General features: G+C 38.2%; 1 protein-coding gene and 1 pseudogene across 1 annotated transcript; one reads left to right on the top strand and one right to left on the bottom strand.

Annotated features, from left to right (window-relative positions):
• Nucleotides 1-1,028: 1,028 nt before the first annotated feature.
• On the bottom strand, nt 1,029-1,982 carry LOC137582310 (MTRF1L release factor glutamine methyltransferase-like; annotated as a pseudogene).
• A 762-nt stretch (nt 1,983-2,744) lies between these two features.
• Nucleotides 2,745-11,508, top strand: PlexB (plexin B). Its single transcript, XM_068295990.1, has 6 exons — nt 2,745-2,905; nt 2,973-3,586; nt 4,261-9,036; nt 9,097-9,680; nt 9,807-9,989; nt 10,052-11,508. Exons 2-6 carry the CDS (start codon nt 3,064-3,066, stop codon nt 10,157-10,159), a joined length of 6,174 nt encoding a protein of 2,057 aa, XP_068152091.1. The 5' UTR covers nt 2,745-2,905; nt 2,973-3,063; the 3' UTR covers nt 10,160-11,508.
• Nucleotides 11,509-11,769: the final 261 nt, after the last annotated feature.

The raw sequence follows: 11,769 nt of genomic DNA, 5'->3' as shown, positions 1-11,769 counted from the left end.
CAAACCAATTGTTGTCAAGCAATTTGAATGTACTTAAGCAAACAGCCTACAAATAATAAAACGTTATATTTGTTATTATTGTCTCTTGCAATATTTCATTTTGTGTTGTCTCTTATAAAATGGATTCGATCACATTTTGTCAATTCTTTTAATTTGTTATGAGAATGAAAAGTGAAATGTCTAAAAAGCATATGTACATACATATATACATATATATGTATGTATGAATGTACATATCTATGTACATATATTAGGGCGGGCTTATACCACAATTGTTGGAAACTGGAACTCGGTAAAAATTATTGTGTACACCGGATAGTCAAACCACATTTTTTCGTTGTTGCTTGTATTTGTGAAATGGAATTAAAATCGAAAAATTGTAATTGTAAAAATTAGATTTCCAGTTCTTTTATCGGTCGTTTTAAAAAATTTGTTTTCAGGTGATAGAAGCAATACATGGATAAACATTCACCTATCCATCCTTTAATATTGGATGTGATTGTATTATTTTCTTTAAAGAAATAAAAATATTTAGTCTTATTGTTAATTTACCGATTTGAGAAAGTTATTTTAAACAGATTAACATCATTAACCTGTTGACTCAATAGGCGGCAAGACCCTGCGACCAGCTTCATTTTGTAGGTGTCGGAGAACATCTCGTCACCAGTAATAATATCCTTGTAGACCTTCATTGTGTTGATATATGTACTTTCTCAACGTCAAAATGCTGCGCTTGCAAAATTACTTGCAAAAAATTGCAATTATAACTACACCGAACCGGGGGAACACAACGGGGGGGCCGTTTTTCCCCCTTTCTTTTCCGAATATGGCCCGAGTCTGCTGGCCAGACCAGACCACGACGACACTCGATTTTAACCGCGGCGAAAGCGAATTGCTATTGGAACAGTGGGCACTCCCTATGTGGTTCGATTCTGAAAACACGAAACACGTTGAAATACCAAACGAGCTACTCGCAAACCATTGAAATTATTATTAATAGATAAGGCAAATACAATGATATTATTTATTTACACTACAACTTCGGGATGTAGGAATTGAAACTCCTCGGTTTTAACATATGGCGGATTCGATATAATTAAATCATATTTTTTATCGTTAAGTTCCTCAGGCATATACTTGTCCTCCTCCATGGTGTGGTTATGTACCTTGAAACGTTCTTGTAGACCAAGCAATTTTGCATTTTCCCAGGCCAGAGCAGTAGCTGCTTTGCTCCTTTCAATGGCAGTGGCATCCACAAAAGGTAACCTATGTATGTAGTATAGACAACGACATTACTTGCTTATCATTTTTATAATTTTCAATAACTAATCTGACAAACTTCGGGGCGGGGTATAAACACAGTCTTCAATGTGATATCCATGAAATCCCATTCCCCAATAATGTGCTGTCGTGGCATGCGGGCACATCGGGCTTCCAAGGACCTCTTAAAGTCCGACAACTGAGATGAATTAAACTCGACATCAGGGACAGTATTCTAGAAGCAATAGATAAAAAACAATTGGAATGCATTTTGTTCCTGCCATTGTTGAGTTTGGAAAATTATGAATTTCTTCTTCAAGACATGCGACAATATGCATTTCAAATTAAAATCGGTGTCTTCAACGCCAGCATCTTTTAATTTCTCTCTCCAACCTTTCAAAGCTTTTGTCACCGGTAAATTTCCGCTGCCGCCAAGTGGTATAATTTCTTTTAAGGTCCAAATTAAACATAACTTTAGCTTATTTACATTGCACGTTATTTACATTGAAATTTAAAATGAAATTAAAATTGTTAAATGAAAATAATAGATGTATTAGCAATAAGTGTGTAAAACAGATATCAAAGAAATCTACTCTCAATTTTGAGATTTATAAAGTCAGATCTTTTGAAAATTAAGCTTAGAAAATAAAGAACAAAATAAGTAACTATTTACAACTAGCTAGAACTTGCATAGAACTGTAGAATTTCAAAATCTGGAACATTTTTTGCGAGAAATGATATTAAATTGTTTGCAAAACGTCCAAAATTTTCATAAAATGAAATCTTTTTGAAGTCGAAAAGGTTTTTAACTGGAATCTTCTTCTTTGACTATATGAAACACTTTAACAAAATGCAAAAAAATGCATGAACAATTAATTTTATAACAAATTGTTAAAAAATATATAAAAAGTATATAAAATACTAATTTGAACTTAATTAATCTTTATAAAATTTACTTCGATCTTTGAACAATTTAGTTTAATTAATTTTGTCGAAATGTCATTTGTAAGATTGTCTCAAAAAGTATTCATATCATACATACATATATATGTAAATCAATATTAACAAATTTCAAGATGATGCGTTTTTTTGCGTTTATAAGTATCTTTTACTAAAAAGTTTTAGAAGCGTTGTTTTAAAAAATGACTATTTTGACAGCCACTGCAATGGGGGTCGCAACTCGATGTCGCAGCTCGATCCAACATGCAACTCGATCCAACATCCAACAAAAGAGCGCTGTTTATGCAAAAGAGAGAAAAAAGAGAGTAAAAATAGTGAGAAATGGTTGGAATCGAGCAAAGGAGTCAGACTCCGACCATAGAGTCGAACATGCAACCTCGGAGTCGAACGTCGAATAAAATATCGATAGTTATCGACTATTTGCTATAATTTTAATATCGATACTTAGGTCAAACATTAAATACTGAAAAATGCAACAAATTTTCAACAGTCGGTCACACAGTTTGGCTATGGCATACATAAATAAATACTAAGAAAATACCAAATACATACTAGGAAAAACAAGTAAAAAAGAGGGGAGGCAAAACCAAAAAAAAAAAAAAAAAAAAATGAATTGAAAAGTTTCGGGCTTAAAACTATGTCTTAATTCGTAATACTAAAGCGATAGCGATATAAATAATAACACGTATGGATAAAAGTCGCATGAATGTGTTTGCACGTCTATTTATCAAAATACATATTCTTGTTTGCAGGCAGGCCTAGTCCACGCCAACGTCATGCAACTGCTGGGAAAGAGAAACAAGTGAACACCAGTGAATTTAAGAAATCGTATCCACCTACGAAATGGTCGACATCTTCTTCATTCTCAGTTTGCTAATGCTTGGTGGGAAAACTGGAGCATTAAATGAATTTGAGCCGCCCCCGCATCCGGCGCATCAGTTTGCTTCTAATGACATAGTTGCACAGTTTAGTTTACCTGCTATGGTAGGTGGTGTAGCTACTGGAACTGATAGCAGCTCCACTTCTACCGCAGCGAACTACGGAAATCGTTCAGCGTCGAACTCTGTGCACGGTTCAACTGTGAGCAGAGATGGACAGACGAAAAACTATTTCACGCACTTGAGTTTCGACGCCATGCACAATGTGCTGTACGCCGGGGCCACAAACAAAATTTTAAAGCTGAACGAAAATCTCAGAGTCCTCTCAGAGGCCGTGACAGGACCCAAACATGATGCTCCACAATGTCATGCAGGGGGCTGTCCTGAGGACGTGGAGACCACTTTGATCAATAACTATAACAAGATATTGGTGGTGAGTTATGCCCACAACGAGGGCATACTCATATCATGTGGAAGTATTCGACAAGGTAAGTCCCATAATCTGATATCTTTGATCAGGCTATTAAGGCGAATTCAGACATACACAGTGATTGCTAGTTTTTTATTTAAATGATACATTATGTTACCAATTAGAAGAGTTACGAGGATCATTAAAAATATTTTGAGTCTTTAAAAATAATATCTTTCGTGTAATAATTTGACAAAAAGGTTTAAAAGTTTAGTATGAATTAAGAGAGTGCCACTAACTCAGTTACAAGAAATGTTTGGATGTGTAAAAGGAAGTTAAAACTTCCTGGTTTTAGTTGTTTGATTTAGTTATTTTCATTATAGCAAATCGGTTATTTTGTTGTGGCATCACATTTTTATAATTTCTTTATTTTGCTGTTTCAATAATTAGGTGGGGGGTATTTGAAATTTATGTGAGTCTTGAGTTTTGTAAAAAACTGTTATATATACATATTTTAGGATGGATAGTTAAATACGTCTGTTCACTTCAATTGTCACTCACAGAATGAATTATTTGATTTATCTCGTGGTTCAAGATTATCTCTCTATTTGTGAGAGAGCTTATCTTTATCATAATATCTATGTATTGCACATTGGGTGTTATTGGAGTTTATCATTAGGGATACTTATACTTATCCTAAATATTACTACAATATATACAAATTTCGTCTATTCTTTTAAATTTCAATTTCAGGTGCCTGTGAAATATATAGTCTACCCCGATTTCCGTCAACACCACAATTCATTGCAGTACCATTAGCTGCCAACGATGAGTACGCATCTACATATGCATTTGTAGGTCCAGCGCGGTATTCGTGGAAGGAGGAGGATATCCTGTATGTAGGTACAACATTTACAAATGTTGGCGATTATCGTCACGACGTACCTGCAATTTCGTCACGTAGACTTGACGACTTGAACTACGCTGAGTTCTCAATACAACAGTCAATTATTAACATCGATGTAAAGTACCGGGATCATTTTCTCGTTGATTACGTGTACGGTTTTAATTCGTCTGAATACGCGTACTTTGTACTTGTACAAAAGAAATCGCATTTGGCCGAAGAGAATGGCTACGTAACTAGATTGGCTCGTATCTGCATAACAGACTCGAACTATGATAGTTACACCGAAATCACCATTCAATGCACAGCAACGGACGATAATGTGGACTATAATATTCTTCGCGATGCAAAGATAACCCACGCCAGCCAAAAGCTAGCTCAGCAAATGGGGATTAAGCGTGACGATCATGTTCTAGTAACAATATTTTCACCCTCGAAGGAAATTAGCGACCAGCCTGAAAATAGCTCGGCCATGTGTATTTACAGTCTGAAGGACATTGATGATGTGTTTATTGAGAACATCCACATGTGCTTTAACGGCACGATTAAGGATCGAAACCTCGGCTATATATCCGGCACAATTAATGATGGGAGGTGTCCCATCGTTGGGTCTCTTGGAAATATTTATAATTTCTGTTCCGTGGGATTGAAATTGAGTGGCGTAGCGCCAATCTCTGCGCACGCTTTATTCCATTTCCCTAATGTATCCATCACATCAGTAACTGCAACAACAACAACTGATAATCAGCACTCTTTGGCATTCCTTGGCACTGAGAAGGGCACTATCAAGAAAGTCCTTCTGTCCGGCCAAAGGCCTGGCGAGTATGAGGAAATTGTTGTGGATCCCGGTAACCGAATATTGCCTAATACAATGATGTCACCAAAAAAAGACTTTCTGTATGTATTGTCGCTGCGTAAGATAACGAAATTGCGAATAGAGCACTGTTCTGCGTACACTAATTGCTCGGCATGTTTGGAATCTAGAGACCCCTTTTGTGGGTGGTGCTCCCTAGAAAAACGATGTACGGTGCGATCGGCCTGTCAACGGGACACTTCCGCGTCTCGTTGGCTCTCCCTTGGAAGCGGACAACAATGTATTGATTTTGAGTCGATAATACCAGACAAGATACCCATCAGTGAGCTTACGCAGTTGCAGCTCATAATAAGAACTCTACCGGAGCCGTTTAATGCAAAGTATCGGTGTGTGTTTGGAAATTCGACTCCAATTGATGCAGAAATTCTTGAACATGGCTTGATATGTGCCACACCGCCTCTAGACCAGAGACCACAGATTCCAAGCAACACTGACCACGTCCTAGTACCCCTCTCTGTTCGCAGCTCCGAGACGAACAAGGATTTTGTATCTCGGTCGTTTGCCTTCTTTGACTGTTCGCACCACGTTAATTGTCAGGCATGTGTGAGCAGCTCTTGGGGCTGCAACTGGTGCATTTTTGACAACAAGTGTGTGCATAAGTTGGAGCAGTGTCGCAACATGGAAAATGCAATCAGTACTGTAAGTCAGTGTCCCCATTTGAAACGAAACCGGGAAGCCATATTGCTGCCGGTGAGAGTCCCAAAGGAAATACGCTTGGAGATTGAGAATTTACCGAAACCAAAAAGTGCTCATGCTGGCTTTCTCTGCACAGTTCATATAGAAGCGGCACAGATGTTGTTGCCAGCTCACATAGAGTTCAACAAGGTAGTTGTTTGCGAGAAAACGCCTTACTTCTATGAAACCAACACGCACGAGTACGAGGCCAAGGTGGACATTACGTGGAATCGCCAACATTATGTAGATACTGCCATGGTCACACTCTACAAATGCGATGTCTTAGGATCGCATCGGGAGCATGCCGATTGCAGCTTATGCGTTACGCGTGAACCAAAGTATCAATGTGCCTGGTGCGGTAACTCCTGTGTTTACAACGAGACCTGCGTTTTAGGTGGTGATAACATGCAAGTGGGAGTGGGAGCACCCCTGGCAAATCAAGGCGAGTGCCCAAGGCCGCGAATAGATATTATTAAGCCTCTGTCTGGGCCCATTGAAGGCGGTACACTTGTAACAATTGAGGGCAGCAATCTTGGCATACGAGAGGAAGACGTTCGTGGTAAAATATCAATTGGCTCAGTGCCTTGTGAGTTGGTAAATTATCAAATATCTGTGAAAATTGAATGCCGCACCGGCGCCGCTCCGTACGAGATGTCCGCGCCGATTAAAGTGGCCAATGAGGCTGGTTACACTGAGTCGAGTGTGCAATTCCACTTCAAGGATGTGCAGCTCACTGGCCTATATCCCACGGTTGGACCCAAATCCGGTGGTACACAGGTATCTCTGATGGGTAAATACCTGAATATTGGATCCAGTATTCGAGCGTTCCTTGATGAATACGAATGTCACATTAATGTAACACAAGCTTCATCGTCTCGTGTTACCTGTATCACATCAGAAGCAACGCAACCTGAACCCATACGTTCCCTTCGCCTTGTTGTTGATGGTGCAAACCGTACGTTTACATGTAAAAATCCAACTTCGGGACACAGTTTCGCAGGCCACCAGCAGTTACGCAGCAATTACGGCACATATCAGTATCAGTATCATATACCACCGCCGCAGCCCTGCTCAATCTTCAATTATACTCAAGATCCTCGGATAATGCAAATCAAACCTCTGCGCAGTTTCGTAAGTGGTGGCAGAATTTTGACTGTCCATGGCATGTATCTTGATTCAGTGCAGAAACCGGAGCTGGAAGTCTTTTTTGACACGGAACGTGTAAACAAGACATCATGTTTGGTGATCGATTCCAGTCAAATGGAATGTCCATCGCCTCCAGTAAACATGAAGTTTCAGTCTATGAAAAACACAATCAGAATGTCTCAATCTGGATCCGGTGCAGAAACCGCGGACGACAAGGATTTAACTGAAATTGATAGGCAAAAGCGAGGATTATATACTGACACTTTTCATACATATACAACAAGCGGAACTGCCTCGAGTTATTTCACTGGCAATAACATGGACGTCGCAGCTTTCGTAAAGGTCCACGAGACGCAACTAAACTTGCAGCTCAGCTTTGTGATGGACAACGTGCAGCTTGTCCGTGACCTTAACAAATATTTTCACGATATCCGCAGTTCTATTGTATACCTGGCAGATCCCAAATATTTACCATTTCCCAATGATGGCGTAAAGTTGTATAAAGGAGACACCTTAGTAATTGAAGGCGAGCTCTTAAATTTGGCAGCCGATGAGTATGACGTAAATGTTACGATTGGCACAGCACAGTGTAATATAACAAGCCTGGCACTTACGCAACTTCTTTGTATACCACCTGAACAGCAGCCTCCGTCCACTGATGAAAATGGTGTAGATCAAGTGCCCGATTTGCCGTTGGTTGTTGTTAAAGTGGGCCGCAATTTGCGATTCGTCATTGGCTATTTAAAGTATGATCTAAACAAACCATATGCCTTTTCGCATGCCTTACTTGGCATTATTATATCCGTAGCCGCCCTTGTCATTTTGCTGGTTATTGTGCTGATTATATTTCGTCGTAAGTCAACGCAAGCTGAAAGGGAATATAAACGAATTCAAATACAGATGATCACACTGGAGAGTAATGTACGTTCCGAATGCAAACAGGCATTTGCCGAGTTGCAGACTGAGCTTATGACGGATTTAACTGCTGACCTGGAGAGCTCTGGCATACCCTCTTTAGACCATGTGAACTACATAATGAAGGTGTTCTTTCCAGGTGTGTCGGATCACCCAATACTGAACTCCCCAAAACTGCGTGGCAATAGTCCGCAAACGAATTACGACGCTGCTATGATACAGTTCGAACAGCTTATTGGCAACAAATACTTTCTGTTAATATTTATCGAAACCTTAGAGGCCCAGAGATCATCTTTCTCCATACGTGATCGAGTGAATGTAGCCTCGTTGCTTATGGTTGTCCTTATGAACAAAATGGAATATGCAACTGAGATATTAAAGTCTTTGCTTTTACGGCTTATCGACAAATCATTAACAAGCAAACATCCCCAGCTAATGCTGCGAAGAACTGAAAGTGTGGTAGAGAAAATGTTAACCAACTATTTGGCTATTTGCATGTACGACTATCTGAAGGAATATGCCGGATCTAGTCTCTTTCTACTCTTTAAGGCCATTAAACATCAAGTGGAAAAAGGCTTGGTAGATGCAATAACAAATGATGCGCGGTACTCACTATCTGAGGAACGCCTGCTGCACGAACAGATTACCCATTCTGTTGTGATCTTGCATATTTTGCAGGATGATCTCGACGAAAAGGTGCAATGTCGCGTGAATGATTGGGACACAATATCGCAGGTCAAACTTAAAATTCTTGATGCTATTTTCAAAAATACCCCATTTTCGATGAGACCATTAGTGCACGAGGTGGATCTGGAATGGCGTCACGGACGGGGTGGTCATCTAACTTTGCAGGATGAGGATCTTACGACCAAAACTATAAACGGATGGAAGCGTCTCAATACCTTGGCACACTATGGAGTCAAAGAGTCGGCCGTAATGTCTCTGATCGCTAGGCAGAATGATAGCTATAACATCCCTTACAATAAGCATCAACATCCAGCACCCTATCACAATTGTAAGTAATCAATTTACCGCTCAAAGAATTATAATCACTAACAAATTGTTTTGTTTTCAGTTTACTATATTAACAACTCCCAAAGCCACATTATAATGAACAACGATGTTGAGTCTGGATTGCAACAACCGCGAATTTATCATCTCGTTAAGCCTGTCATTCCTGATCACTATATGAACATGAAGAATTCAGCCTTGTCTGGTGCTGGCACTTCCCAATCAACGCATTGCGTTAACAATACCAACGAGAGAGTTAACAAGACAATACCAGAAGTCTATTTGACTCGCTTGCTTGCTACTAAGGGGACTATACAAAAATTTGTCGACGATTTCTTCGCCATCATTCTAACGGTAAATGAAGAGCTACCACCGGCAGTGAAATGGCTTTTTGATTTGCTTGATGAGGCGGCCAAACGACATGATATTGTTGACACTGATATTGTACACGCCTGGAAATCAAATAGCTTGCCCCTACGATTCTGGGTGAATTTCATTAAGAATCCAGATTTTATTTTTGACGTTAATAAAACATATTCTGTGGATTCCTGTTTGAGCGTCATAGCGCAAACATTTATGGATGCTTGCTCCACAGCCGAGCATAGACTGGGAAAGGATTCACCTTCCAATAAACTTCTCTTTGCAAAGGTAATTTCATAACATTGTTTCTTTTGAATGCAAATCAAAGTTGCAAAGTTGTTGGTCATCCAATTTACATAGTTAAATTTGTTCAATATGTAGTTAATATCTTTGAGTACCAATTAATTTTTACAGGATATTCCCAACTATAGAGCAATGGTTAAGGAATTTTACCGCGACGTAGCCCGTCTTCCCCAAATAAGCGACCAGGAAATGAGCACAGCAATGCAACAGTTGTCAGTCCAACAAACTGATGAGTTTCATACTATATCTGCTTTAAAGGAACTATATATTTATGTAACTAAATATAGGGAGCAGGTAATTTGAAATTTAATTATTCTAAAATTGTTAAATGCCAAATGCATACGCATCTCTTGCAGATTATGGACGCTCTTGAGTCTGATATAAACTGCAGAAAAATGCAACTTTCACGAAAACTTGAAAATGTTGCCTGCACACTTGATGGCGAGGATACATCTAACTGCTGACAGTGACACTTCAGATTTTGCATAGTGTTAAAAGCTAATTTCTATTCTCACATGGTATTCGGCTAGATCCATTTTTGTGGATTAATTATTTTGAAGCTGATTTTATAAGAGGAATATTGTCAATATTAATTGCATTTATAATTTAACTTAGAGTAAGACTATTTTGTAACGAATCTTAATAAGCTGAATTGTAAGTGGTTGCAATTGAATGTCGTTACTATGTACGCATACATTAGAATTCTTCAGACTGGCAACAAGTTAATCTGACATTAGATGAGTATCACCATGAAGTTGTAACAGAGACGGCTTATTGCAAAAATATGTTCTTTAACTGGAATATTTTCAGTTATCCTGAGTTACTTTTTCACCAAATGGTGTTAATCGCAGGAACTCAAGCACATTTTTAAATCATGTAGTGTTCTGTTCTAAAAGATAAAGCAACACAAGTAATTACTTTTGTTTACAGTATTTTCAAAAAGCAAATCCATTGTTTCCTGGTAGCGATTTGGTATTTAAGAAGCTAAAAAATAAAATAACACTATTGTAGCGACTCGAATTCATATATGCCGGCTATGATGCAAATAATTATAGTTCTATCGGATTTTGAATTTTGAGAAATTAGCAAATACCAATCGTTACTGTTTACGATTAGTTCAGTAACTGTAATTAATAATGATCTGTCTACTTAAAGATGAGCATAGTATTTTTAGAACATGTGATATATATAATATTAGGGATTTCTAATTCCATTTCATAACTTATGTGCATGATTTACAAATTTTTTGAAACTTGTGTTATGAAACGAAATTTCGGACACCTTTCTGTAAACCGTAAAATGTAAGGCAGATGTTCTCAAAAATTGTATATGTCCCGAATGATAGGTTGTTATCTCAGGCGCAATCTATTGCAGTAAAGAAAAAAGACTCCTACTGCCAATGCCGATGTACTCCGATTCTCAACATGAATATAATTTCTCGAATCATTGAATAACAGGTGTGGATTTTTTTTTTTTTGACATTTATATAAAAAAAAAGACTTATTTGCAAAAATTGCGTGTCTTGAATATTAGTATAAGACTTGGGCTTGTCCATGTCCATTTTAGCTGTAATCCCACATTTAAGCAAATGCCATTTGTAAAATAAAATCTTTCACATTTAGGAATCCAAAACTTATATCTATACATATTTATAAGAACGCGAAATGCAAATAAAATATATACGAGTATACATACAATACCCACATCTTAAGCTATATTTAGTATTTTGTAGTATGTATATTTGAATACTGATTATGTATATAAGTAAAAGTGGAATAAGCGCACTAATAAAAATATATTGTTTGAACGACAAGTCTCAATGCGGTTATAATTATCTCTCTTGCGTCTTCACTTCAGTACCTTCCGACCTATCGTTTCTGTTGAAGCTATTAAAACTGAGTAGCCAATGAGCTGGTTTGGTGTGGGCTTGGACATCCGGCTACATGCATACAATTCAGTGTTCCGAGTTTGCGTTTTTGTGTTTGCGTTTTGGTGGCGTTTAGTTCGTCCACGGACCGTTTGCTTCCCACGATAGTTTTGTAGTGAATGTTCATGGAAGCGAATGTCACGTATG

Source organism: Drosophila tropicalis, unplaced genomic scaffold (assembly GCF_018151085.1).
Source record: "Drosophila tropicalis isolate 14030-0801.00 unplaced genomic scaffold, ASM1815108v1 contig_859, whole genome shotgun sequence".
NCBI lineage: Eukaryota > Metazoa > Arthropoda > Insecta > Diptera > Drosophilidae > Drosophila > Drosophila tropicalis.
Note: the sequence above shows the minus strand (reverse complement) of the source record. Positions and strands in the feature narration are given on the sequence as shown.

Bases quoted from the DNA above. Each gene is read 5' to 3' on its own strand.
- PlexB (XM_068295990.1), top strand. From the start codon at position 3,064: ATGGTCGACATCTTCTTCATTCTCAGTTTGCTAATGCTTGGTGGGAAA. The intron at 9,037-9,096 runs GTAAGTAATCAA...TTTTGTTTTCAG, and splicing joins TCCAGCACCCTATCACAATT to TTTACTATATTAACAACTCC. The intron at 9,681-9,806 runs GTAATTTCATAA...TAATTTTTACAG, and splicing joins ATAAACTTCTCTTTGCAAAG to GATATTCCCAACTATAGAGC.